General features: G+C 42.8%; 2 protein-coding genes across 3 annotated transcripts; one reads left to right on the top strand and one right to left on the bottom strand.

Moving 5' to 3' along the window:
* Positions 1-21,098, top strand: FBXL3 (F-box and leucine rich repeat protein 3). 2 transcript variants are annotated; one of them, XM_005487504.4, is made up of 5 exons: positions 1-143; positions 4,244-4,607; positions 6,639-6,761; positions 9,765-9,936; positions 14,669-21,098. In XM_005487504.4, exons 2-5 carry the CDS (start codon positions 4,245-4,247, stop codon positions 15,310-15,312), a joined length of 1,302 nt encoding a protein of 433 aa, XP_005487561.1. In that variant the 5' UTR covers positions 1-143; position 4,244; the 3' UTR covers positions 15,313-21,098. The 2 variants fall into 2 exon arrangements, with proteins under 2 accessions (XP_005487561.1, XP_026649560.1); XM_026793759.2 differs by lacking the exon at positions 6,639-6,761.
* Positions 20,649-27,796, bottom strand: CLN5 (CLN5 lysosomal BMP synthase). Its single transcript, XM_005487503.4, has 4 exons — positions 27,353-27,796; positions 24,535-24,700; positions 23,148-23,373; positions 20,649-21,356 (listed from the first exon to the last, which is right to left on the bottom strand). The coding sequence occupies exons 1-4, from the start codon at positions 27,478-27,480 to the stop codon at positions 20,845-20,847; spliced, it is 1,032 nt and encodes a 343-aa protein (XP_005487560.3). The 5' UTR covers positions 27,481-27,796; the 3' UTR covers positions 20,649-20,844.
* Between the last annotated feature and the right edge of the window lie 104 nt (positions 27,797-27,900).

Genomic DNA, 27,900 nt, shown 5'->3' with positions numbered 1-27,900 from the left:
GGACGGGACGGGACGGAGCGGACGGTCGGGCGGCGGAGGCGGCGCTGGGGTCGGCTTTGGCGGAGAGAGCTGATGTGGCCGGAGCGGAGGCGCCAGCGCGGCCCGAGCCCCGGTTAATGCGAAGCGCAGCAGGGAGCCGCCAGGTGCTGGGGCGGGAACGGGCGGGCGGCTGCGCAGGGCACCATCCGCGGGGTCCCGGGCCCCAGGAGCGGGCTCCGAGCAGCGGGGGCGGCGGAGCTCGGGGCCTGCCGGGCTGTCCGAGCCGCGCGCCCCGGGCCGGGGCTGGGCCGGAAGGAGCCGACCCTGAGGGGAGCCTTCTCCGGGAGTAGCGAGAGATCCTTAAATCCTACTCGGTGTTTGGGGTCGCTGCCTCGCAGCTTTCCCCTGATAGCGGTAATCGGTCGTGGAAGCCTCGCTGTGTCCAGCGGAGCAGGTTGTTTGCGGCAGGGAAGGGTTGGGCTCGCCCCTTCTTTCAGCCCCTGCTCCCCTTCAGCGCATTCCTGGTGTTCCATGAACAGCGGGGCTGAGGCAGAACGAGCTCGGTTGGACAGGCTTTCGGAAAAGCCTTATCAGTCGGGTGCAAACAGCTCTGCACAGTTTGTTTTGTTTGGTTTTGGCTGTGGGGTGTTTTTTGGTTTTTTTTTTTTTTTTTTTTAACTGCCGTTGTGTTCTGGCTGCACCTTACTCGGCAATAAAAACAATGTTAAGCACGTGCTTTGCTCCTCCTCCCGCTGCTCGGTGGCTGAACTGTGTGATTAGGGTTGGACATGACTATTGCAAACAAGATAGCAGCCTGGGTTGCGCCCAGGTGCGGAGTTCAGAAACGAGTCCTTATAACAGGCGGAGAAATTTACTTGGAAAATCTTAAAGAGTGAGGCACTCACCCGGCTTTCACCCATCTCTCTGCCCCCCATAGAGTTGGGTGGTTTTGGGGTTTGTTTTCCTTACTGGCAAAATCTTAGCTGCTAAAGCAAAGTTGGTTATAGCAGCAGTTTGAAAAACAGTGATATGTGTGTGTCCTGAGTGTGCCAGAGAGAGTTAAAAGCAAGATTGATGGTTCCTGCGTTTCTAAGAAGTGATAAGCAATCATTCCTTGAAAAGTAGGTTTTACTCATACAGTAATTTGCTAGTACGGAATTTTGCATCCATGTCTTCCGTGTTGAAAGTTGGCCTTGGGTTTCAAGTGGTCGGATCTTTAAATTACTGGATACATAAAGCAAAGTGAATTGAACTTATAATTGCATTGCCTGCTCTTATGTTAAATGTCCAGAAAAGTTTTCTCTCTTAAGCAGCCTTTTAAAAGTAAATATATTTTCAGATACCTCTGTAAACTTCTGCAGGCAAATATGCATTCTTTAAATTTCATATTTTTTATTGTTGGCATATGAAGAGGTTGAAAGCAGTTACATTTTTTAAAAAGTAATTTGATACCTTAAGTTCTAAAATGAGAACTCAAAAATTAGATGAACAAATTGGTTAAAAATCAGATGACAAAACAGTCACGCAGTTCTTAAAATAATATGTTTTAGTCTTGAGCTTAGGCACTTTTTTCCTTTGGAAGAAGTTTGCCAAGCAAATACTTTTGAAAGGTTTCAAAAATCTTAATCTTGACCTCTTTAAATACAGTAACAAAAAAAGTTGTCTGGAAATGTGATTTTTTCCTTCCTCCCTTGCTTTAAGTCATGGCCTTTAGAACATGTAACTTCTTATTTTCTTGGAAGAAGAAAATACTGATTTACCTCTAAGGAATAGCTGTGTTGTCATTTTGTTTTTTAAGTTGGCTGTTTACAGAAATGTGGACAGTATCCCGCAACTTGCATGAGTGGGATTTGGTGGAACCAGCACACATTAACTACTTCGAGCTCATCCCAGGTAGCTCAGAGGTGCGCAGTGAGAGCTGTCACTGACCTGGTCCACTCCTATCAACACATCCCACAGGCTTTTTTTCCAGAAGAAAAATGAATGTGGTTTTGTCAGTGGCAGCTCCCTCCTGGTCTTCTCTGAAAGGGAGACAAAAAAGAGGGGGGAAAAAACCCCCAAACCCTACTTAAATGCAGTGGTAGAAGTAGCCTACCTAACTGGAACTTTTATGCAGATTTAGTGCCTTGCTAGCAAAAGATGAGACAGGATCTCTGCAAGGAGGACTTGGAGAACCCAGTCTAACAGTACCTTCTGTAGCTTTTTACAGATGGCTTTGGAAAGACTTGGACATCAAACAGGCAAGCCTGAATTTGGCAAGTTAATAGCTTGCCTGTGGTGAATGCTCCTTATAACCTAGTTGTTTGGAATATCTGTTTAGCCCAAAGCTTAAACTAATGTTGCATTTCAGACTAGCTTATTATAAATATTGTTCTTGCACTATGCTGAGTTATTATCTCTAATGGCAACACGACAGGCTTGCAGTGGATTTGCCAATTAATTCTTGATTAATTTTAAGTTGAATTCCATTTTCACGGTTGCAAAATCCAATTCCTGTATATTTTTGTTAGTTGCAGATGGTTCTGAGTCACTGTGCGGTTTTCTTGCTTTTCTTCACTGATGAAGTGGCTCAGCAGCAGAGCTCTGGCAGAGAGCTTGTTCCAGCACAGGAATTGTGTTCTGCACAGTCCCATAGACGGGAACTGAATCACGGAAAACAGTTCTCAGGAAGCAAGTAGAGATGTTTGCCCAGCACTGTTTTCATACTCTGCTTGCCTCCAAGTGTGCTGGGAGTGAAAATAGGAGCTGAAAAAAGGGAAGACAGATTTTCTTCATCAGTCTTTTGTGACTGTGTGTTCAGGTTTCTCTGCATCATCTTATGAGTGGCATTAGACCTTGAGTGATAGCTTGCTTCTGTCATGTGAGTAGCTAGGATTAAAGCCTTTGAAAGGTAGGTAGGGAGGTGCTGCCTTTGAGAAAGTAATCTGTGATGCACTGGATTATGAACAGTATAATTTTTAGCTGGCATTTTGTTTTAGGAAGTACTTCCAGACCTAGTGGCAGTACATAGCAGGGAAATGTAACTTTCCAGATCCCAGGAGGGATCTGGGCATGTTATAACCCTAGACATGTAATTGTGCTTGAATGTTAAACCAGGATGATTTCGCTGTGTATGAAGTCCTTTTTATCTTCTAGAAACCAGGGAGGTTGGGTGTGCTTTATATGTCAGGCTCACCCTGCCCCTGGATTCTCTCAGCTCTTTGGAGACTGGAATTGAGCACATTGTAGTTCAGTATGAGGCAGCAGAGCTCTTTAGGGCATCACACTGAAGCTTTTAAAAATAAATGATCAGATGCCAAGTTCACTTGTAAGATGGCATGTACAAGAGAACATGTTTGGATTAAAACCCAGTGAGCCCTGGATGTGTTTCAGATATATGTAGTGATAAGGGTCTTTTTCTCTCCAATAATGTAATGTAAGGTAGAAGTTAAGTGATGTAATTATGGCAAAAGCATGTGCTACAACCTTTTGCTGCAGGCTTGCTGAATTTAATACAATTTTGAAGAATTTTTTCTGGCCCTTCTCTAAATTTTTTTTGTGGGTTGAAACTTCCAGACTGTTACTGGAAATCTTCTGTGATGCCTATTTACTAGTTAGCTGGAAAAATGAAAGCACACCGATGGACTTGATGAAATATCTTTTCAAGCTTACTGATTTAAAACAGATGCCTATTAAAGCAATGTATTTTAAATAAATAAATTTTAAAAGAAAATATTCTTTCTTTTTGAAAAAAAAATTATTTGGTCTGATGCAACATTGCAATGTGCAGTGCTTGCAAGCATACATTTAGTAATTATTTACTTCCTTGCTTGATTTTTATCTCTACAGTTTCAGGTGTAGTTCCTAATAAATAGGACTGGGCCAGGAATATTTATGTCAGTGTTCAAAAAATTGTTTAGAGGATTATCCTTCCATTAGTAGAACAGTAGAGTAATAATCAACAACACAGTAAAACAAATTAGGTTCAAAGTGTTCTCAAACACACAAGTGAAACACTGAAAAGAGAGTGACTGTTATAAATGGGTTGGCACTGTTAATGATTAAAGAAGTAATAGTAAAGATATCAGTTTAGATGATAATATTATTTCTGGTCTGCCATTTTGGTTTGTTACTTGGGGTTTTTTCCTTTATATATGGCAGGAAAAAAAACTCTGCCAAGGTATTGTTGCATAAAATACCCTTTTTCAACTCCACAGTTGCTAGTAATATTGTTCTCAGCTCTTTTACATTTACAAAATAAATAATTTTTTTGTTACTTCTATAGAATGAAACGAGGAAGGACAACTAATGAGGCCAACAGCAGTTCATCTGAAGACACAACTGAGAAGGAATCCAAGAGACACAAGATTGTAGAGAAGAAAAGCACAGTTGTGCAGAGTCCTGACTGGGCAAACCTGCTCCAAGACATTATCCTGCAGGTGTTCCAGTACTTGCCACTTCTGGATCGTGCTCATGCATCCCAGGTCTGCAGGAGCTGGAACCAAGTGTTTCATATGCCTGATCTCTGGAGGTGCTTTGAGTTTGAGCTGAATCAACCAGCCACGTCAAACCTGAGGACTACACACCCTGAACTAATCAAGCAAATAATAAAGAGGCATTCCAATCACCTGCAGTATGTTAGCTTCAAGGTAGTGTGTTTTATAGGCTTTTTAGAAGTGACTTTTATTCTAAAAGAAAGAGGGCAGCTGTCAGTGTGGTAGGTGGCCTTGTTTTCAGGCTTAATAGATGGAGGAAATGGATTCTCTAAATGGACATGTGAACATGGAGGTTACCTCCCAATTAATTTGTTTGGGTATATTTTGAGGACCAAAATTTGGAATAACAGTATTGAACATACCTTTTCATTGTCTTTCTTCCGTTAGATGGGAATTTTTTTGGCTGGTGCTGTGGTTTGTTTGGGGTTTCTTGTTTGTTTTTGTGAGTCCTTTGTTGGTATGTTTTTGGGGTTTTTCGTGAGTTTTTTGTTTGTTTTCGACTTTTTTGGTTTTTTGAGGGTTTTTTTGTAGCAGTTCAGCTGCTTAAAATTCTGCTTCATAGAGTGGACAGAAATAGTTGTGATGTGACTGCATCTGTGGGTTACTGCCTCAGAATGAAGTTCAGTCAGGATGCCTAAGTTGAACGTTTCCCCATTTCACGTCCTGTAGGTACTTGGCTCTAACATTGATGGTTAGAAAACATCTAATGCACACAGAGTGACTTCAGTACTGCCAGGCATCAACTAGCAGCTTTAATCTTAAATTGTATGGGACTGTCTGTACTCAGTGCCGCTGTGTTTCAGGGGACTGAGAAAGTTTGTGTGGTTTGCACAGGATGGTGCATGTATTCGCATTGTGGAATTATTTTCAGTATATGAAAACTTCTAATGTGGGCTTACATAGCAGTGTGTTTTGGAATGGTGTTGTGAGTCTCCTGGCTGCATATGCATCAGCTGTGTGAGAAATTTGGAAAGGAAGTGTGTTCTGCAGCAAGTTCAGCATGCTTGTGTCTGGGATCAGGCAGTTCTAATGCTGGAATCATCAGCATGTGAGGAGCTGAGTCACCTCTAGCTGATCACATGTATTGCTACTGCTTGCTTGCAGTACCAGATACAAACTGTTACCACGTGGTTTGCAGGGCCTTTATCAGCATTCAAATAAAGAAAACCTGGGGCTGTAGTGGAGTGACCTCCCAGTGTCTTATCTCCTGTCTGTGTTGCTTTACACCCAAGGAATTTTGGGTGCCCTTTGCTGGTAGGGTGATCCATCATTTCTTCCGTGTGTCACTTCAGTTGTTCCAGTGCTGTAGAATGCACAAGGAAGTGGGTGTAACACTCACCTGTCCTCTCTAAAGGCTGAAGATAAGAGGGGTGTTTGCTGTAGGCAAAGGATTAGATTGTTGAAAATCAAGGTTTTTCAGCTTGTGTTTGAGCAGAAAATGAATGTGCATTTGACTTAATCTGTTGCTGCCAAGGTAGCATGGCTTACAGTGGAGTTAAATTTGGTCCTGTGATCAAGCTTGATACTGTTCTGTAGGTCTGCAGAGCTGTCATGGCTGCTGTGCATTCAGAAAGCACATCTGAGTGTCAGGGGAAGTCCCCTGGAGACACTCTAAGTGATTTTGGTGGGCAGCAAGCTGACTAATGAAGGTTTTGGAATTTGTGTTGGTTTGCTTGGTTTGGTTTGGGTTTTTTAGAGTATCCATTGCATCTCTTGTGGTTTTAACAGTGAAGGGCCAGTCACTTGTGTACATATGATAATGCACTTAACTCTCCAGCAGCTCAGTTTTATGAACTGAGGCACTGTAAAAAGAAGTGGCTTTTGCACATAGTAAAAGATTTATAGAATTCTTGCATTTTGGTAAGGAGGAATGTAAAGAGGAAGTGGAATAGCCTCTGGACCCTCCACTTGCTTGTTGTTTGATATGGAATGAGTATCTTGGAACACACTGTTTAGCTAACCCCTCACCATGCTATATTTTACTAAAGTGTTTAGAAAAGTAGTAAATTTATAGCAAATAGTCTTGAATTTTTGATTCATACTTTTTGGGGGAATAAAGAATAACATTGATGGATTCACAATGAGAGGTTTTTTTTACATCACATTTCAGAAGGTAAAGTAAAAAAAAAGTTAAAAGAGTGTATTTGCAGTGCATTCTGAACACAAAATTCGTTTTGTTTTAAGGTGGACAGTAGCAAGGAATCTGCAGAAGCAGCTTGTGATATTTTATCACAGCTTGTGAATTGCTCTCTGAAAACACTTGGGCTAATTTCAACTGCCCGGCCAAGCTTCATGGATTTACCGAAGGTATTTTATTATGTATATTTTCTATTGCAAAGTATTGCAGTGTTTCATACAGTACTTCTGTAACTTTATCAAAAGCTCTATAGTAGGAATATGAATCTTGGATAAAGAAAAGTTTATTAGCGGTCTGGCCTCTAATAAATGGACGAACTGATTTGAACAGTGATGGATGTATGGAATTCCATTCAGTCTGTGAATCATTTGAGAGCGTAGGCCTGACCTTGTTCTTTCAAGTCCTCCTGTCTGTTGACCTCAATGTAGTGCTGAGCAGCATGGTGCAGGTTAGACAGTTCAGGTCTGTGTAGTTGTGTTGTGGGGTTTGTTTAGGAGACAGTTACAATCAAATGATTGGTAGAGTTTTATCCATGTGGACTTGCCATAGGGCTTACAAATCTCTTCAGAAAGAAATAGGATCATGATTTGCAGGGCTTCACATGAGGCAGTCAAGCGTTAATGTCCTTGGTGAAGTGCACTGTATTTCTGAAATTTTCAGTCAAGATTTTTGCCTTGCATGTTTACCAAAAATCAGATCTTGTTAGAAACCATTTAATCTGGATGACAGATCTCTTACATGTGCTTCTAGAGAAGCATTCCTGGTAGTGAGGTGGAACTGTAGTATTGCTAAGGAGCAGGGGAGTGGTTGTGAAGGGCCAAATACAAATAGACTGTTAGCTAGATCTCAGTGATGTCGTGGCTGCTGATGGCATAAGGACAAGGAAGAACTAGAGACAGCCTTGGAAAGGGAACGAGGCTGCAGGTGAGGTTAGCTGCAGAAGGGTTATCAGTTATTATCCTTGCAGTGGTCACTGTCATGTCATGTAGCTCTCTTGAATATGTGTTTTTAACTGATAATTTTCAAAGAGGCTTTTCAGATATTTAACTAGTTTTGCTCTGATTTTTTTTTTCCTTTCCTGATGTTCTTTGAGGTGTGATGATAAGAAAACCTGAATATAGTGAAAACAATCCAGTGTGTTAAAAGTACTTTGTCCTTTCAGCTGTTTCTTACTGCTTTCTTGATTAATCTGAGTGCTGCTTTAGATCTCTTAGTTTTCACTGGAGGGATATATTAGGGTCACGTCTAGCTTGCTGAGTAATTACTTGTAATTGTTCATGCTATGTTCTTATTCAGCTTCAAGGCTTACAAAGCACAGGCTTCCTTTTTTTGTTCTCATTAAGTTCACATTTGATCTTTAAAAAAATAGATTCAAAATAAGCCAAAATTAGCTTTAAGGATCATTTGCCTTTTGGTGCTTACAACTTCAATAATTTTGTCACTTGCATAAGGGACAGCTAGTGAAACTAAAGAATTTAATTTGGCCATGACTGAATTCTTGTGGGAAGCTGTTAGTGACAGGTCCATTTGATGAAAAGCAGAAAAAGATGAATTAATTTGGAAAGTGGTTAATACTTTGCTGTGGTTTGAGATTTTTTTTGGTGTGGTGGGGATTTTTATTGTTATCAAGACTGAACTACTTGGCATTATCTTCATCAGTGCTCTCTTGTTGTCAAGTACCTGACATGTGGCAAATACCTCTGACTCATATTTAGAGTTGTGTTGCCTGTCTTTTCATTAAGTACATCGTAGGTGAGTAGAATCTGTAAAAAAAAAAGGAATCACACTGCAGACTACCGATGTGACAATACTGAAAAGACCAGCTTTTACGTGTTGGGATATTTCCTGTTAGCTCTGCAAACTAGAAGGTTCAAGTTGCCTTTTTAAATAAGTGTGGTTAGCTTGCTTTGCCTTTCTATTGAACGGCCTTCTTTTTCTAAATACAGAGAATAAAAGCACAGTACTAACATTCTCATAAGAGAGAATTGAAATAATACTAAAGCATCTTTTGTGTACATAACACATGCAAGCATACTGTCAGGATAGTTGCAGTGGTCCCTAAAGCCAAAGTGTGTAAAGATTCTGAGTTGAACTTCCTGTTTCCATTTGCATGAGCTGACTTTGAAAGTTTGTGTAAATGTGAAAGCAGTAAGTCCTACTCTAAATCTAATTGTGTGTCAGTTTTATCAAAAATCACAAATATATCACCTAAGAACAAATACTGTTGCCAGGCCTTCTCTCATACAATTGTATTCAGGATATGTGCCCGTGGCTAAGAGTTAAACAGGCTTGAAATCCATGTAGCAGCTCAGTTTTTTAAAGATACTTAATGTAGCATGCGTAGAAAATAATACTTTTAAAAAATCTTCTATTTGGTCAGTCTGATAAGAAATCATGAAGAAGAACTAACTGTTCACTTCATACCACCAGTGGTTTTTACAACCACTGCTGTATCTGCTCCTAGTTTGTTTCTCAAGTTCAGGTTCCCAGGGCTCTGTCTTTAAAGAGTAAGTTTCAGTGGTTATGCAAAAATGCTTAGCACTTGTCCTACCTTATCTATGCTGCTTATTCAGTAATTAATAGATTTCCTGCTCCTTGGCTCTGTTTGGACCACTCCAGTTAGCTTTCCAAGAAATCCATCCAAACCCTAAATACTCCTATGTGGGTGGTAGGCAGGCAGTTCAGTCTTTTGGCTTTGGATACAAACACTCCTGATTATGTTTGCATCTCACCAGTGCAGCACAACTTGCCATGAAGGAATTCCTCTTCTACAAGATGCTTCTTTTAGAGTGTGACGTGTGACTTGTCTCATCTGTTCAAAGGACATTAAAAAATCCCCCCAAAATGAGGGCTTCTAGGCTTTCCCTTTGCTTGTGGTCTTTCTGCAGATTTAAATTTGTGCAGTGGATTGCCCAAGGTCAGGTTCTTGATTAACATCTAATGTTATACATTCTGATTTGCCAAATACATAAACAGATAGCAAAAAAATACTACACTTCCTTTACTAAAAATGTCAGTTTTAGTATAATTTTTAAATTATGCAATATCAAAAGAATGCTTTTTCAACAAATACTGTCAAGAACTAAAAACTAGGACTGCTGTGCACATTGTGAAACCATTGAGATTTTTACTTCATGTACTACTCTTTCATTTAAACTTCCTTTTTTTTTCAGTCTCACTTTATTTCTGCACTGACAGTGGTGTTTGTGAACTCCAAATCCCTCTCTTCACTTAAGATTGATGACACACCCGTGGATGATCCATCTCTCAAGGTTCTGGTGGCTAACAACAGTGACACCCTCAAACTGTTGAAAATGAGCAGCTGTCCTCATGTTTCTCCAGCTGGTAAGCTGCTGTGGTTTTGGGGTTAGCCTCTTTGGGATTTTTTAGTGGGTTGATTGGGATTTTTTAATGCATGCATTAAATTCTGTCTGAAACCAGTGCACCTCTGAATACATAGGAGTGGAGTAAGAGGGAAGATGAGTATGGTATTACCAGCTGGTGGTCAATCCATCTATCCTACCACTTCACAGTGACTACTGGGGTAATGATAAAATAGTGTGTGTCTCTTGTGGGCAAATAGTTAACCTCATGTGGAACTTAATGAGAACATACCAAATGATTGTGCTCTATTTGTGCAATGGCAGAGTATTCCAATATAAGAAGTTTTTTTGGAATACAAGTTTCTTTTCCATACTTTGTTACGTGTGGGTTTTGACTGTTGCCATGCCATGGCTTAGGAAGATGTTGGTTTAGTAATTGTGATAGAAAGTCATTGCTGGAGAGAAACTGCAGACAGCATCAAAAACAGGAGATGAGACTGAACTGTGCAAAACTTCTACAGTCACCAAATGTACTTCTCTAACACTCTTAAGTGTGTCTGTTACAAGAATGAAGCCAGCTCATTCCAGAACAAAATCATTCAAGATTTGTGGTAGACTTACACAACATACAGCAAATTTAAGATTTATTCACAGACCATCAGCTTAACACTTAGAGTTTTCTACTGAGAAAGAGAAGAGGAATTGTAAATGAAGTGCTGGCAACTTAGTGTGATTCCTCTTCTGAGGATGAGTAGAAACTATAGAAACCATAACACCATAACTTTCTCCATGCAAATACATTGCAGCTATAAATGCTAGGTTTATTATCTGTCAAATTCACCAGCAGGATCCCTACAAGGGAAAAGCAGTACTGTTGCAGAGGGCGTGTTATTGTAGTGATAACAAACAAAACAAACTTAATACCTTTTGTAAGTGTAGCTCTCAGACAGAGCCTGGTGTTTGGCTTTGTATAAAGAAGTCCTGAAAATGCAGGAGTGGTGTTTTGCAGCAGCCTGGTCTGGCAAAGTGTTTGTGGAATTAACTGCATAATTGCCTCCTCCAAGCTTTCTGGTTGTAGATGGGGTTTGTTTAAATTGGCTTGAGGGACTGGCTTTTCCAGCCTAAAATTGTTTTTTGAGAATCCTTGTGTCTGAGAAGTGCAAGAGCCATAACAGCTGTGTCTGTTAAGGGGAAAAGGCTTCAGCAGTAATTTGTAGCTAGGCAGGGAAGGTAATTTCCTTGGACTTGGATCAAAGAGTAACCTGTCAGCTCTAGCAGAGTTGGCTGGTTTGTGGATAATCCTTGCTAGAAGGCTTCATTGGAACATCATACACTTGGTAATTTGGGAGGAGACATGGGTGTGTTCTGATTGATGTATCTCGCATGGTTGTAAATTGAAGGAACAATGCGTAGGAAATGGTCGTGCCTGTTAAAGGACATGTTCCATCCTCCATGTTCTTCATGGAGGATGAATAGATTGGGGTAAGATGCATTAGTAACAAAACCAGGGAGTGCTGAGCAAACAGTAGGGGAGTTTAATTGCTTAATTCAGAAAAGGGTGTGCCTTGAGATGGAAAAGAAGGTGGATGCACTGGGTTTGCATGGCACTTGTTTTGTGGGGCTGTGAGAGGGCTACAGGAGTGGTTTCTGTGAAAACTGCCAGAAGCTTCCTAATGTCCAGCAGAGCCAAGGCCAAGCCCATCAGTGACAATGGTAGTGCCTCTGGGATAACCTGTTTAAGAAGGGGGAAAAGGTACTGCAGGAGAGCAATTGCAGCTGGAGACAAGAGTGAGAATACATGAGAGAAACAACTGCAGACACCAAGGTCCATGAAGAAGGAGGGGCAGGAGCTGATCCAGGTGCCAGAACTGAGATTCGCCTCAGTCCATGGTGCAAACCATGGGGAGGCAGCTGTGCCCCTGCAGCCCATGAAGGGCCACAGTGGAGCAGAGGTCCATCTGCAGCCCATGGAGGACCTCATGTTGGAACAGGTGGATGCTGGAAGGAGGCTGTGACCCTGTGGGGAGCCCATGCTGGAGCTGGTTTGATGGCAGGAATTGACCCTGTGTGGAACACTGGAGTCTGTTCCTGAAGGAGTGCATGCCATGGAAGAGACCCATGCTGGAGCAGTTTGTGAAGAACTGCAGTCTGAGAAGGACTCCTGCTGGAGAAGTTCATGGGGGACTGCTGCCATGTGAGGGACTCCATGCTAGAGCCAGGAAAGAGAGTGAGGGGTGGTCTCTCCCTGAGGAGGAAGGAGTGGCAGAGACAATGTCTGAAGAACTGACGACAGCCCCCATTCCCTGTACCCCTGTGCTGCTGGGAGGGAAGGAGGTAGAGAAAATCATGAGGAAGTTAAGCCTGGGAATAATAAAGGAGTGACAGGAACGTCTGTTAAGATTCCGTTTTATTTCTCATTACCCTACTCTGATTCAAGTGATAATACATTGATTTCCCCAAGCTGAGTCTGTCTTACCCATTATGGTAATTGGTGATCTCTCCCTGTCACCCTTATCTTCAGTCTCGAGTTTTAAACTGAATTCTCTCTCCCCTGCCCAGCTGGGGAAGGGAGTGATTGCACAGCTTTGGTGTCCAGGGAGGGACAACCCACCAAGTGGAACAAAGAAAGAAAGAAGCTGGTAAGTGGATAGTTGGCTTCAAGAGCAGGCAGGCTGCAAAGATGAGACTGTTGAAGGAAAAAGTGACCTGGATTTTTTTTGTAATGGGGATATTGTAATTAGCAGGCTGCTATAAATATAGAAAAGCTTTATGGAAACAAAAGGGCTGTGAGTTGCAAAACTAATTACTTATAGATGCAATTAAAATGTCTTCAGATTGGAGGAGGGGGGAATGTTCATTACTAGGTCAGTTCTCAAGAAATTTTTTAGTGAAGGACAGAGAAGAGTAATGAAAGTAGAGCAAGAGAGACTCCACTACTGCAGGGATAAAGGAAAAAGGTTGATATCAAATAGTGAATTGATCGAAGTTACTGTGTAAAGATAAAGAGGCATGTTTGAATTTGGGCTGGAGAAACAAAGGCAGTGATGTATTTCTAATCTTTGTGAGCTTATCTGAAGTTACTTCTGTTTGTTGTTCCCACTCTGAAACACCAACTGTTGGAACAGAGGCAATGGAATGTGTTCCTGTAAAGGTGGTATTGTGCTGTGGCATGGGATAGGAGGGCTGCTTCTCTTGGGGTGGGAGTTGGGAAGCAGAGCCGGTGTCAGGTGTGCCTTCATCAGGGACATCATGAGTCAGGGATTTTTTTGATGCAACTCTGCAGTAAGATCAGAGAGCAGAGCTGTTTACCTCTCAGTGGCACAGAGGTGTGGGCAGTGCCTAGGGGTGTTCTGTGAAATACGTGGGCTCCAGGCAGGTGCTCCAGTAGTTGCCTACACTGTGTGCATTGTCAGCTCTTTATATAGGGTGCATAGTTGCATTGACAGACCATGTATATCCAGTTCTAGACCCATAAAAATCACAGTAAGTTGTACCCCAGCTCTTCCCTTTTTGCATTGCACTGGTCCATAGTGTACCCCTAAAGTTAACAAAGATTTATGGAAGGATGGCAGCCAGGACAACAAGCTTCTTTTAGATGAGAAAATGTATATGGATCTGGAAACTGCCTGAAATATCTCAACAGACCTAGGTATTCTGAAGCAGCATGTCTGAGTTTCCTTAGAGAGTGGTCATAGTGACCCTTCTGATTCATGCAATGTTTTTGCAGTGATGTTTTTAAGAAAGTGTTTCTATGCTCAGAATAGGCTTCCCTAAATTTAATAACTGCACTTTAAAATAACTGCTGTTTTCTGAATTTCTTCCTGTTGCTTCAGTGTATTGAGCTCAGGTTTTTCAGTTTCATCTTAAATGCTATGTTCTCATCCCTTCTCTTAATGGAAGGGCCGTATCCTACATTTCAGGCAGTTTTCTGGGTCACATGAAATGCAGAGGACTGAATGCTGTTCTTAATGCTTTTTTTTTTCAGTATTGTTACCAGTATAATACCATCGCTTGTATCTACAAATAGTGTGAGTGGAAACCTTAGACTGACCCGGATTCTCTTTTTAATATTTTGTCTTCTGTGAGCTGCACTGAATATTGAATCATTAAAGAGAATCTGAAAATTGCTGGTTTTGAAATTACTGCTCCAAATGTCTACTGTTTTGCCTCTTTTTTGCTGTAGCTTTTCCAAATTTAAGCATTTATACTTTCCTAGAAAAAATAAATATGACAGCAGGAGCCTCTCTATTGAATTAAAATCTAACATTTATTTTACATTTGCTTTCTTCAGATGACAAATTTCACTCATGGTTGCTTTGTCAGCCGCAGAGCACTCAGCAGTTCTTCCAAGCTGGCTAAGGAAATAGTTTTATCATGAGTAAGCACCTTTTACAAAAGTGAGATTGAGTATATGTAGTCTTACAACAGAACAGTCAGAATATGCTATTTATGTATTTGTCACTTCTGTTCATGTGTTTGTTCACTTCTTTCTGATTCCCAGCAAAACAGAGATGTAGTCACATTGTGTGTGTCTGTCTCACACGTTGGTACAAAGAAGTCACAAGATCCTGCCTGTGAAAAAGATTAGTGTTCTGATTGGCCAGTTTGATTTGGTTTTGATTTAAGGTCTTGGTTGGACCTTTGAAACAGGTGCCCATAGCACCCTCCTGCCACACAAACAATTCCCTCCCATGTTATGTTCAGTCATCAGTGCCTTTATCTGTGTAACCCTTGCATGGTGCTGTCTCTCCCAGGAATCCTCTGTGTGGCTGACCAGTGCCACGGCTTGCGAGAGCTGGCGCTGAACTACCACCTGCTGAGCGACGAGCTGCTGCTGGCTCTGTCCTCGGAGAAGCACGTCAGGTTGGAACACTTGCGCATCGACGTGGTCAGCGAGAATCCCGGACAGACTCAGTTCCACACCATTCAGAAGAGCAGCTGGGACGCTTTCATCAAGCACTCTCCTAAAGTGAATTTAGTCATGTACTTTTTCTTGTACGAGGAGGAGTTTGACCCGTTCTTTCGGTACGAGATCCCCGTCACTCACCTGTACTTCGGCAGGTCGGTCAGCAAGGACGTGCTGGGCCGCGTGGGGATGACGTGCCCACGCCTGGTGGAGCTGGTGGTGTGTGCCAATGGATTGCGGCCGCTGGACGAGGAGCTGATCTGCATTGCCGAGCGGTGCAAGTACCTGTCGGCCGTGGGCCTCGGGGAGTGTGAAGTCTCCTGCAGTGCCTTTGTGGAGTTCGTGAAGATGTGTGGCGGTCGCCTCTCGCAGCTCTCTATTATGGAGGAAGTTCTGATTCCTGATCAGAAATACAGCTTAGAGCAGATTCACTGGGAGGTTTCAAAGCATCTTGGTAGAGTCTGGTTCCCAGACATGATGCCCACTTGGTAAAGTCCTTAAAAGACTCCAGGGCGAATGGAGTAGCACCTTAAACCCAAGCTTACCATATTGCAATTTCCTGTATAAGCTTATTTAATAATATAGATTTTGCTGCAAGTTAATTAATGGTTTGATTAGAAAATTAATTTTTCTTTCAAAAATTGATTTGGAACTTGAGAACCAAAAGAGTTCACAGCTCCAAAACCTGTTTTCATCCAAACAAAATTCAGGTTTCTGTTTTATATTTAGTCTTTGTCATTAAAGATGACTTTAAATATTTTTGGAAATAAAAATTATTTAAAATATTGAAATGCACTTGAAAAATACCAGTTTTAATATGGTGTTTTTCTTTGATTTAGATTAGTAGTATTGGACACAATCATATTTGATCTTAAAATGCCAAGTGAAACCCCACCAAAATGGCATGTTTTGTTGCAGACTGTAGCATTTCTAAATCCAGTCACCTCGATGACAAGATGACGATAATGAGGAGTGTTTAGTAGCCTGTGAAATACACACATTCTGTTAAGTCATAAAGGCAAGAGCAATATACAATAATAAATTTAGACAACTAAAGTAGTAAGTTTACCACCTTATTCAACAGATTATTGGATCCATCTAAAATGTGTTTAGAGCGCTAACAGCCAGTAGTGTGAGCTACCAAAAGTGGTGTGGGGTTTTTTCCACGCTCTATGCATTTTAATGTAGTTTGCTTATGGGGTCTCAGATCTGCGTCTAAACCTGTTTTAAGGTATTTTATGTCTAGCTCAGGAAGCGAAAGCATTCTGGGGAAAAATGTAGATACATTGTATTTAAAACCACACTGGAGTTAATGAGCTTTTCTTGCACATTACCCGGTTTGGCAGCGTACGGTGAGATGGAATAATGTATGGTTTGTGAAATGAACCCAGCAATGTTATTCTGATGACGTGGGTGTGAGCAGTGCAAGGTGAGAAAGGTAAAATTTGAATGTTGACCAAGAACCTTTTCACAAAACCTTAGACCTTTTGGCTGCTTTCAGTTTGACAGAAATGACATTGGAACAGTTGCTTAAGCTGTATAAACTAACTGTATACTGTAAATCTGTTTCAGAAATGTTTATGTATAAAGTGGATGTTTAATAGGTGATAATTTTTGTATTCCTTTAATTGAGCTAGTTCTGTCATTTCATAATATTTAACAATTCAAAAGGAGTAGACTTGGTGGAGTAGAGCAATAGGCAAAAATCTGTTTTGAACATTTGATAAATCAGTTTTAATAAAGAAAGTTTTTAGTTTGTAAGTGGTGTAGGCAAGACACTGCCTGTGATCTGGACGTGGCTTGTGACTTCATTTCTTACTGCCAACAGTTATTTTCTCTTTGAGGTTGCTGATGGTAACACTGAAGTGTTGCCCAGACCACTGCATGTTTGAGAGATGTGGTCAGCCCTCAGCAAGGCAGAGCTGCCCCCGCGGGCTGGGTTGAGCTGCTTCTCACTTGAGCTGTACAGCTCCTTCTGTAGTAAGTAGATTTCCTTCATCTCTGATTTCAGTCATGTTTATCCGAATGTATAATTTAGTGTAATACACTTATGAGTGTATTTAAGTTCATAACTATATTTTGAGCAAACAATGCTCAGCGGACTGGACATCTTTATAGGGGAGTTGTATGTTTCTGTAGAGCTTTGATTTAAAAATTGCATTTTATGAAATACGCAGTTTTTGTATTAGAATTTGTTAAATTAATGTAATACTATAATTTGCTTTTATTTGTACAAAAGGTGTCAATATATTTAGTCCGTAAAAGTAAAAAAGCTCTGTGTCTTTTATAACCTGACTCTCAGAACTGTCTGTATGAGAAAGGTCAAGTAACGCTTGACATCTGGGGAACAGGATTTAGTTTTCACTAAATTAATGTGAACTAATACCATTAGTAATGGAGCCAAAAGCTCTTTGGACCTCGACTGCAATGTCCCGATGCTGCAAGGTAAGTCACCAACATGTTGGTAGTGGGAATAACTGAAAGGCAAGGCACAGCCTCAGTACCTGATCCCACTCCTGGCAGTCACACCTTGGAAACGCAGCGTGCTGCTGCTCACCGAGAGGCCTCTGTCAGGCCCTGGTGTGAGGAATGTATTAGGAGCTGAAGGTGGCAGGGTTGGCTGTAGCAGAACCGCTTCCCCAGCAAGGTAACTGGCTGGCTTTGAGAAGCCTGTGTTGTTGCACTGACTTCAAAAAATCTTTCTGAATACGGGTCATTAAGATGTTCAGCACAGGAAAACTGCTTAAAAGCAGTTGTCTCCCTGTTCCATGGGAGGTCAGCAGGTTTTATACATTGAATCAATTACTGCATCCTTTGTTCACAAAATCCAGCTATGACATAAACTTGCTAGGCAAGCCTACAGAGCTTTTTGAGCAAATTCTGTGTGTCTTCTTTTGCTTTCTAGATGTTGAAACAATTCAAATACATAAAAATCATGGCACAAGTAGTAAAGAGTACCAAGACTCACAAAGTTCACTAGAAACAGGAACATCAGTGACATAGATGTATCATTTCTCCTGAGCTCACCGTTATTATCAGAATAATAACAAAACTCAGGTGTTGGCTTGGTTGTCCAGTTTTGGGTAGGAGTTAATGTGTGCAGTGACAAATCTTACCTCTGAATCCAAGTGGTTACAAGTTAAGATACTGAAGGCAGCAGGTCTCCTAATCCAGGATGTCTAGGGGAGGGTTTGTGAGGCAGAGGGCAGAGAGCATCAGTACCAGTGACCTTCATTGCACGGTGCTTTGAGAAACAGGAGCAGCACACTCCATTTGACCTCGATGGATGATGAGCCAGGATCTGCTTTGCTGGAGAACCCTCATGGAATGAAGTGTGGCTGACAACCCTGAGCAGCCCACAGGTGTGGCACTGCAGCAGTTTTGCACAAGACCAGAGTGCATACTTGGAAATCATGTAGCACAGAATGATTGTATATTTTTGCCCTCAAGTGCAATGTGCATCAGAGCAGGGAGCAGAACCAAGCAGAGTCTGAAGTGATGAACAAGTGCTGTATTCAAAGTGTGGTTAAAGACTGAGTGGCAGTGACACAATGCCAGGCTTATCCTTGAGCCTGGCAGTCTGGACAGTGCCCTGGCTCCTACTGTTGGGCAGGTGCTAATAGAACCTGGCTGTGAGTGAAATGAGGTGAGATCCTACCTCCTGCTTCCTGTGTGAAGTGAATAGGTGGTTTTCAGTCACAAGCAGATGATCAGGTGCACAGAAGTTGTGACATCCAATGCTTCCTTTTTAAGTTTTAAAAGTGTCATTTTTATGGATCTATTCTGGGCTTGTCTAAACTTTGCAGAATTGGCCTATTTATCATCTCCGGTTTTTTCGGATCTAACTCTGTAGGCCTAACTCAAGGATTGTGGATTCTACCTACAATAGAACACTACACTCAACAATTTCAGCTCATTCCAGTGCAGTCATTCCAGTTTAACTGCAACAGCAGCACCTCCTTCAGGACTGCAGTTTGTACTGGTGGAGTTTATTCCCACCCAGCTGTGCATTCAGTCTGACCAATCAATTAACACACAAACTCCCCCCCCCCCAGCTGAGAGAAGCCAAGAAAGTGAGAGCTCTCTCATAAATACTGGCCTCAGAAGGAACTCATGTGTGTTATAGAAAGGGCAGCTCCTGCATTGGCAATTAGTACCTTTAAAGTGAGGATAGTGTTCAAAGTGTGAAACAGACACATGTGACTGCATGGAGGAATCCCCACATCACTCGCAGTTGATGTGCAAAGCCTGGTTCTGTGATCCTGTTTCCCCTTCAGAGCTTTGAACAGTGGTTTGTGATGTTGAGGCTTTTTCCTGGGAAGACAAAACTGGGTTTAACCACATTGAGGGTTTCAGAGACATAAAAACATGCATCAGTGAGAATGTAACTACTGTAGATGGGCTTGCTGCAGCCCCTCTGACTTCCCTAGAGCCTCCTGGATTACCTTCCTGGTGGTGCTAGGTGCTGCTCTATTGCTGGCTGGGGTGAAACCATGAGTGTCTTAATCCAAAGCTGAGCTCAGTCACAAGGGCCTGTGACTTTGGCTAAAAAGACTCAAGTCTTTCAGTCTGTGGTAAAAGATGAAGATTCACCTACCAGTGGAAGTAGCAGCTTGAAGAGAGGTGTGCTCATCCTCTCATTCTTCTCCCATTACCTCTCATGCTCATCCCATTACATGATAATGCAATTCAACTAATTAATTGTAGTGACTTTCTGAATACAAGGGTAATTTTCTGCCATTTTTATTATTTGAATCCAAGCACTCTGTAGTCTCCTCTCTGGCTGCAGCAGGGTATTAGCTTGGCTTACGCCAAATGAAACATGAAACTGCGGAGTTTCATTCCTGTGTTCCTGCTTGGCCACAAGGCAGCAATAACCTCTGCAGGAGCACAATTCATCCCACAGCTAGTTTAAAAAAAACATCCCAAGTGAGCAGTGAACACTTGGAGATGACTACATTGCTGCAGCTGTGGTTTTTCAGTGTGCAGGCACCTCAGTAGTTTGCAGAAAGCCAGTGTTCATCTGGCTTTGGTCCCTTGGGTTTAAAGGGAACTAAGTAGTTGCCAAAGTGCTCTAAGCTGAGCCTGGCACTCAAGGACAGCACAGCTGGCACAGCACCACTACTGCAAACATCACTGCCAGCAGGAGGCTGCAGTCACATTTTAGAGGCAGCTCTGTGACAAGCATGGATTTTTAACTCCGATGTTGATGCCCCACAAGCTGTCATTACGTCTTTCATATGAAGATTTCTATGCTTTTAAAAAAAATTTGAAAGGAATATACACAAGTTCTACAAAACTGACCCAACTGAAGCCTCAAGTAGACTTCAAGACAGTAGACTGGTAGAACACTGCAATTATGCATGAGTCAACATCAAGGCAGGCAGATTGGCTTTTATCTGTGGCATAGAACACACATGAAACTGAAGAAGAGTCAGCTGAATGGTGTTTACAGTGCAGCTGAAGGAAGCAGAGTGGTGAAAAAGCATCACCCATGCCCATCCTCCAGTACATTCACTGCCCTAGGCCCCAGCTGAACAAACCAGAGAACTACAGTAACAGCAGTGTAAGGCACATGTTGAAGGAACTGGACACATCCAGACACTCATGCTGAGCGAGTTAGTCCTTGTAACTTGTGTCCCCCCCTCTGCCGGTGGCCAGGTGCCATCTGCTGCCCCGTGGCCATGCATGCAGAGACCCTGAGCCCAGAGCAGGCAGCTGCTCCCCCATTCCCCCTCTGGCACTGCAGAGCTCAGCCAGAGGAGCCACTGCAGTCTCCCCTCGGGCAGCAGGGGCCATGCTTACACAGAAGCTGGCCAGATCAGAGATGCTGAAGCATTCATGAATGTATTATACAGGATGTAAGAAAAAAATGCAGTCTTTGACCTGGTACAGCAAAACCTTCCCAATACAATTTTTACAGTCAGCAGTGAAACATACAACCCTTTCACATCATCATGGTAGAGCTCCAAAATCCTTAAGAATATTTTGCCATAAAGGCAAGTTTTGTTCTTCAGTAGACAGTCATATACCAGAGGATGCTTTGCTGCCAACAGGCAAAGGGACCTCTTCATAAATTATTTTGAGATAAGGGGACTTCATAGGTAAAAACCAGTATTCCAAATTGTAGAAGAGGTAAAACTGATGATTCAAGATAACACGATCAATTATTCTGAAAAGATCCACGAAAAACTCTCTGACACTCTGATGAGGTTTGAATGGATTGTAAAAGTCTCTTATAGCTGCTGCCAGTGTCTTGTTTCCTTGTGGTCCAAAAATAGATGTTTCATTCCCCAGATAAATAGGTTCTCCACTGAATAAAATTATGCTGGTGTAGTTTGTTTGTATCTTCTTAAATACAGCTCCCAAGTCAGCTAGCTTCTGGTAGGTTCTCAGTATAAACTTGGAGCACTCATAAGAGTCAAACCACACTGTTGACTTTTTGTCAGGACTTGCTTGAACTGTCCAGGTCTCGTAGTAAATGCCAGTCTCATTGTCGTATTTTACCCATTGGGCCATTTCATTAAACATGGTTCCTGTAAGAGATGAAAGTAACTATTGCAGACATCAGGTAACAAATGCAGGATTCAAAATATTTTCCATCTGTTAAAAGGTTCACCTGCCTCCACTGCAAAAGTCTACCTACACTACCTCACCATACAGAGACACAAGGCTTAGGTAAGAGGGGCAAGGGAAAACCCACTGAATAAACTACATTTACATGCAGGTTATTTAAACTGTAATTCCTCTTCTTCCTGTAACTATGCCAGAACATTCAAACACCTGAGAACTGTGACACTTCTCATTTTGCATTATCCATGCAGACAAACAGGGCAGAGGTAGTACAGTCTACAAGAGATGCTGGAAAAATGCTCACCAGACCAATAGACATTTCTGCACTTCAAGTTTTAATTAAATTCAAAAATTCAGAGCAGATATTTTCATGTTTCTTCACAAAAGAGACACAGTTGTCTTACATCCCATCTATAATTTGGCTCAATTCAGCTTTGCCAGCTGTGCTAAATCAGCAGGGTGTCTCAGTCTAAGATGGGATGCTTTTTGCCAGCTCTCTGAAGGGAGCAAGTTCAGCTCATGATGCTGTTCATCTGTGCTTGCATCCACTCACTCTCTTTGACTAGAAATCTGACAGTTATTGTGAAATTCAGACAACTGAAAGCTCTCAGAAATGCTACTTCCTTCAAAGTTTCATGGAAATGGAAAGCAAGAAAGGTGAGGAAGACTGTAGCTATGCCTCTATGAGGCACCAGTATAGCCTCACCTTCCTTGGGCATCCAATAATCCACACAGAGAGGAAACATGACAAGTTTCCTAGCTGTTTGAAAAATTTTAACTTGGTATTCACACAAAAGAATCCAACTGTATCAGGCATCAAATACTTCAGGCATGAACTACAAACTCACAGGAAAGCAGCTCCATGTTACTTCCTTGTTTGAAGAACTGCCTAGAATTTCTTTGCAGCACTGGATAGATGATGCAGAGACTGAGGCCAGCAAAGCTGCTAAGGGTGGAAGTGGGCACACACAAAGCACCACATCACAAGAGCTGTAAGCTAACTCTCCACTGTCTTGCACCCTGCACCAACTTCAGAAACTAAGCACTTTTCATCACCCAAAATGTAACTCTCCAAAGTTTCCTCAGTGAACTTTGTAAGTCATTCACTCTACTGCTAGAGCAATCAAGCAGATTTATGGGAATGACCTTTTTATTTTAGGACTGCAGTGATCAGTATACAGCAGGAAACTCCTCTGGTGATCACCTATGTATTTTGAAGTGTAAGGCCTAGGTTTGTTCTACAACATATGACAGAGACCTATTACTGGGGACATTTTCACAGTTTTTAGGACACATAATGAGGGGGACGGAAATAGAGATTAATATTTTTATATCTTTGAGATTGTTTCTAAATATGCCTTATTGTTTGCTCAACAATGAACATGTTTTCAACAGTTTTTCCATCTCAGCAGTCATCTGCCACTTCACAATAGAAGATTTTGTTTTGGTGAAGCCATGTGAAAGGAGTCCATAATGACTCTGTTTAAGCTGTTTTGCTATTTTTACACTCAAGAGACTCAAGTGTTTTTGTACAGCAACACCAAATGACTCTCACTTAACAACTCTTCAGTGTGAATTGTTCAAAAGGCAGCAGCCTCGTGCCACTTTCTGTATTCAACAGAATGTCTGAAATTAGCATCATTGACTAATGCTGCAAATAACCTACAGAACATAAATTAAAAGATACAGCTTTACAGAAGTCAAGGCTGACTCTATATTTTATAGTAACATTATCCAAAGCATCTAAAATGTACCTGATATTGTGGTCACAAGAACTAAAGTTCCATTTGCCTTCCAGTGTGCATCATCTATTCCTTCATAAAAGCAGGCAGCTCCCTGGTTACACCAGAACGGTGCGTCCATGCCAGGCCGCAGGTGTGGAAATGTGCAGTTCCCAAGCTGGAAGAGCTCATACCACTCCATTGTGTAGTTTTTGCCTGTTAGAGAGCTCTTGAAACCCACAGCATCATGCATAATTTTCTGGAAAATAATAAAAAAAAAACACAAAGAACCAAACTACCAAAACATTGATTTCATAACAACTTCAGCTTCACCTGTACAGAAGGTAAGATGCTCAGGAGCTGTTCTGTAACAGGGTGAGAAGAGGGGAGGGAGTTCCTATAACATCTTGAATTCTGTAACACTGAAGCACAACACACCAGATTGCATGACACACACACTACTATTCAGAGCATCATGCTGTCTCAGTGGTTGTCTATCCATCCATTGTAAATTCTGTCATTTGGAAGAAGATACTCAGTGGGAGCTAATCATCAAGACTCAAGCCGTCTTTTGAATCCTTAACTTCATGGGGGCTTCAGAGAAATAAAGAGCAGAACCAAGTTACCAAAACCAGATCTTTCTAATAAATGCTTTAAAACTAATGAGATAAACACTTCATTTAAAAGCTGTACAGTAAAAACATAAATTCAAACTTAGTTAACAATTGAGATAATATTTGAATCTATTTCCATTTTTAACTCTTTGTGCTTGGTTTTGATTCACTAACATTTCTTTACTAATTAGGAATCATGCTTTGAAGATTAATTTTGCTACTGCTATAACTATAAATATTACTAAAGTTGACACTTCATGTTTGCATGATTCCATGAATGGAGACTTCAATTCCATACTCATCATAACACTCAACAAAGAACTGTAAAAGCAACCAACTTCTCATGATCCACCATTCTGACCAGCTGGCTGTCTGCTCCTGACAGATACTAATGTCCAAGCAAACATGTGAGTTTTTAACAAGAGAAAAATTAATACACTAACCAACTATTTTACCTGATATAAAGGGACAAATAAAAGTATTTTCTTGCTGTGATGATAGCACAGAAGAAAAGACATCCAAGACTTAATGGTGTGTGTATACAAAGCACTTATGCAGCTACAGAAGGGAACGTGTTCAAACCCACCAATGACGCTGCTCTTGTCTTTAGCTGAGCTGAATCCTGTACATTTTGTTTGAAACTCAGTGTTCTTTAAATATCTGCCCTACAGATAGCCCAGCCCTAATTGTGTGCTCTAATATTCTTCCATACAAGCCTAGCCCAACCTCACAGCTCCCACTCTTAACACCTGCTGTTAAATTCAGCTGAATTTGTCACTCTAACTTTGTTAAAAACGTCACCTTACCAAATGTCCTAGCAGGTCCCCGTACTTGAATTCCCACACTGGAGCCTGCAGTCGATACACCTCAATGACATCCTCTTCCTTCATAAGCGGGATGGCAGAGCCAGTGGGACAGAAGGTGTAGCGAGCTTGGCAGTAAGGATCGGTCTTGGGACGGAAATCAAAGCGCCTGCGTTGAGAAAGAGAGGCACACGGAATGACAAGCACAGCTTTGCAGCTAGACTAACAGCTTCCTAAGGGGGACAGCTTACATGTCCAGCACCCCACAAGACACATTCTGTGACCCAGACACTGCAACACTTGGAGTACTCCAGTTCATAAGGCTGCTGGGGTGCACATCTACAGAAACAGGACTTCAGGCTCACAAATGGAAGTCATATTGTACTGATCGTGAAGGAGTGGAAATAATGTGGATTACAAAGGGTGACATACTCACCAGATCAGAGACAGTTTGGATATCTGCCTCAAAAGGATAGTTTGAGATCTGCCTCAAAAACATTCTCCTGGCAATTTATTTACATGGGGATTGACCAATCTGTTCTTGCTATTCTATAGTAAGAGGTCCCCAGAGCAGCTATTTTGACTACAATACTGCAAAGTCCAGAAAAATAACTAATCCCTCTATGCTAATTTAGATAAAGAGGTCTAAGAACATTGTTGGAATCGTTGTTTCTATTTCATTCCTATCAAACCTCAAAAACTGAAGACCCAATCCACTTCCTTATCACACTATATTCAAACAGCAAAGAACCTTTTTGACAAGTGTAGGGGGGAGTGTGCAGCCGGGTTTTGGAAGCCGGGTGGCTACAGGGGTGGTTTCTGCGAGAAGTCACCAGAAGGTTGCTCCATGTCAGGCAAAGCCAGCTCCAGGATGGACCCTACACTGGGCAGGGCTGAGACAATCAGAAATGACAGCAAGACCTTTGTGATAATAAATTTAAGAAGTAAAAAAAAGTTAATGCACTGCTGTAATTGTGGCCAGAGAAGAGCAGGCTTAGAATACGTACGAGGCACAGCCCTGCAGATGCCACAGTCAGTGAAGAAGGAGGAGCAGGAGAGAGCTGGAGCTGAGATTCCCCTGCAGCCTGTGGAACAAACCCACATTGGGGCAGGTGGATCCCTTAAAGGACGCTTTGACCCCACAGAGCAGGCTGCAGACCTATGGAGAGAGGAGCCCATGCTGGAGCAGGCTTCCTGGAAGGACTTGTGACCTTCTGGGGGACCCGCGTTGGAGCAGACGGTGCCTGAAGGATTACGTGGAAGAGTGACCCCTGCTGGAGCAGGTAATGAAGAACTGCTGCCTGTGGGAGGGACTCAGGCTGGAGAACTTCATGGAAAACTGTCTCCTGTGGAGGGGACCGCACACTGGAGTAGGGGAAGGACTCCTCTCCCTGCAGGAACAGCATCTGATGAAATGAGCCTGACCCTCATTCCCCATCTCCCTGCAGCACTAGGGGAAGGAGGCAGAAACTGGGAAGGAGAGAGGGTTGGGGAAAAGGTATTTTTAAGATTTATTCTACTTCTTATTTTAATTTATTTTGCTCTTATTTTGTTAGCAATACATTCAATTAATATCCCAAAGCGGAGTCTGTTTTGCCTTGTGATGGTATTTGGTTAGTGATCTCTCTCTGTCCTTAACTCGTGAACCCTCACGGTACCTTGCTTTGTGTTTTCCTTCCTCTGTCGACTTGTGGAGGGGAATAATGGAGTGACTTTGGTGGGCACCTGGCATCCAGCCAGGATCAACCCACTGTAACAGGTCTTCCTGTTCCAAGTTCCTTTAGAGTCGTTCCTGTATTTCCCTTAAAACAACACTCCTGTATTCCTGATACCATGACAAACTGGCATGCACAACTTGTCCAGATCTTGTCAGGTTGCCCGGGCGGAGGGGCAGAAAAGAAAAAGAAGGGAAAAACAATCCCCAAACCCTAATGAGTATGTCTGAACAAAACACACAGAAAACAAAAACTTAGGCCAACCACACATTCAAGTCCTATTTCTAGTGTGCACACCTTATATTTTCAATTACCCCTTGCACTGCATGTGACAAGAAGGCAACAAGCATGTTAAGAAACACTGAAACCCCACATTTCTGAGCATCTCACACCAACAGGATTGTTCTCCAAATCTGACCATCCCAAAGCCCAGCCCTGCAATTCCTGAACTTGCTGGAAAATCCCAACAACTCCTGACTGCAAGACCAGCTCCTTCAGGCATCACCTGACACAAATGTAACTGCTGGGAATTGCACAACAAACTCTCAAAATTTCAGGTGTGCATTATTTAGCTGCAGTTAAACATTGATAACTACTCCCTTTACAAACAGCAAACCCGCACAAAATACACAATCCAACGTAGTGCTTCTCCTGGAGGGGCTCATTTCCTCGGCACGGCCAAATCTATCGCTATTTGCACAACACAACGTGCAGTCTCCTGTTGTCCCCGACACCAGCAGGAATTCTGGAGGTCAGGCAGCTCTGGAGCAGCGAACGGCATTTTGTACCGTTTCATTTGTCACGAAGCATGACGTTAAGTTAAATTTAAAAAGCAAAAAAACCCCGTACTCCGAATTCCTCACCCTAACCTTTTCTGTGGGCATTAAGGTGCGTGTTTAAAACGGGCAGTCATTCCCGGGGAACCAATACCCCCCGCTGCAGAGACCAAGCACAGCTCGGCCTGGCATGGCACCATGGCTCCCACGCCAAACACCGTGTCAATGATCACCACCCCGAGATCAGAAAGGGGAAGCTTCCCATGGCCTCTCAGGCTAAGGCACAGAGAGGCAGGAGCAGCGCGGCCGAGGCCCTGGGGCGGCACTCACCTGTAGGGCACCGGCCAGCGGCGCCGCGCCGAGCGGGGCTCCCCCGACACATGCAGGCCCCACGGCGCCAGGAGCAGCAGCAGCAGCGGCGGCAGCAGCACCAGCCGGGAGCAGCGAGCGGCGCCCATGGCGGAGCCGGGCCCGGAGCTGCCGGGGAAGCGGCGGGGCCGGAGGAGGCCGGGCGGGAAGGGGCCGCCCCCGCGCCCGCCCACGGGGCCGAGGAGGCCGGCGGTGCCCGCCGAGCCCGGGCTGCGGGCAGGGCCTGGCCGAGCGGGGCGGCTTTTCCCTCCTCCTGCCGAGGGAAGCCAGCCGGGTGCAGAATCATCCCTGAGAAACGTCACCCGGCCGAACTGCGACTGAATTTTCTGGAGGTCCAAGGAACTCCACGTCGCTGTCGTTCAGATGGAGCAGGGATCCTCTGAACGTTGTCGTTTCACGCATTGCTTTGGAGACGCGCCAAGGCTGGTGGAGGGTCTGGAGCGCGAGTCCTACGAGGAGCAGCTGAGGGAACTGGGGGCAGTTCGCCTAAAAGTAAAGGAGGTTCATGG

The sequence above is a fragment of the Zonotrichia albicollis genome, chromosome 2 (genome assembly GCF_047830755.1).
Source record: "Zonotrichia albicollis isolate bZonAlb1 chromosome 2, bZonAlb1.hap1, whole genome shotgun sequence".
In the NCBI taxonomy this organism is placed as follows: Eukaryota; Metazoa; Chordata; class Aves; order Passeriformes; family Passerellidae; genus Zonotrichia; species Zonotrichia albicollis.
This window is presented reverse-complemented; position numbering and strand designations above follow the sequence as displayed.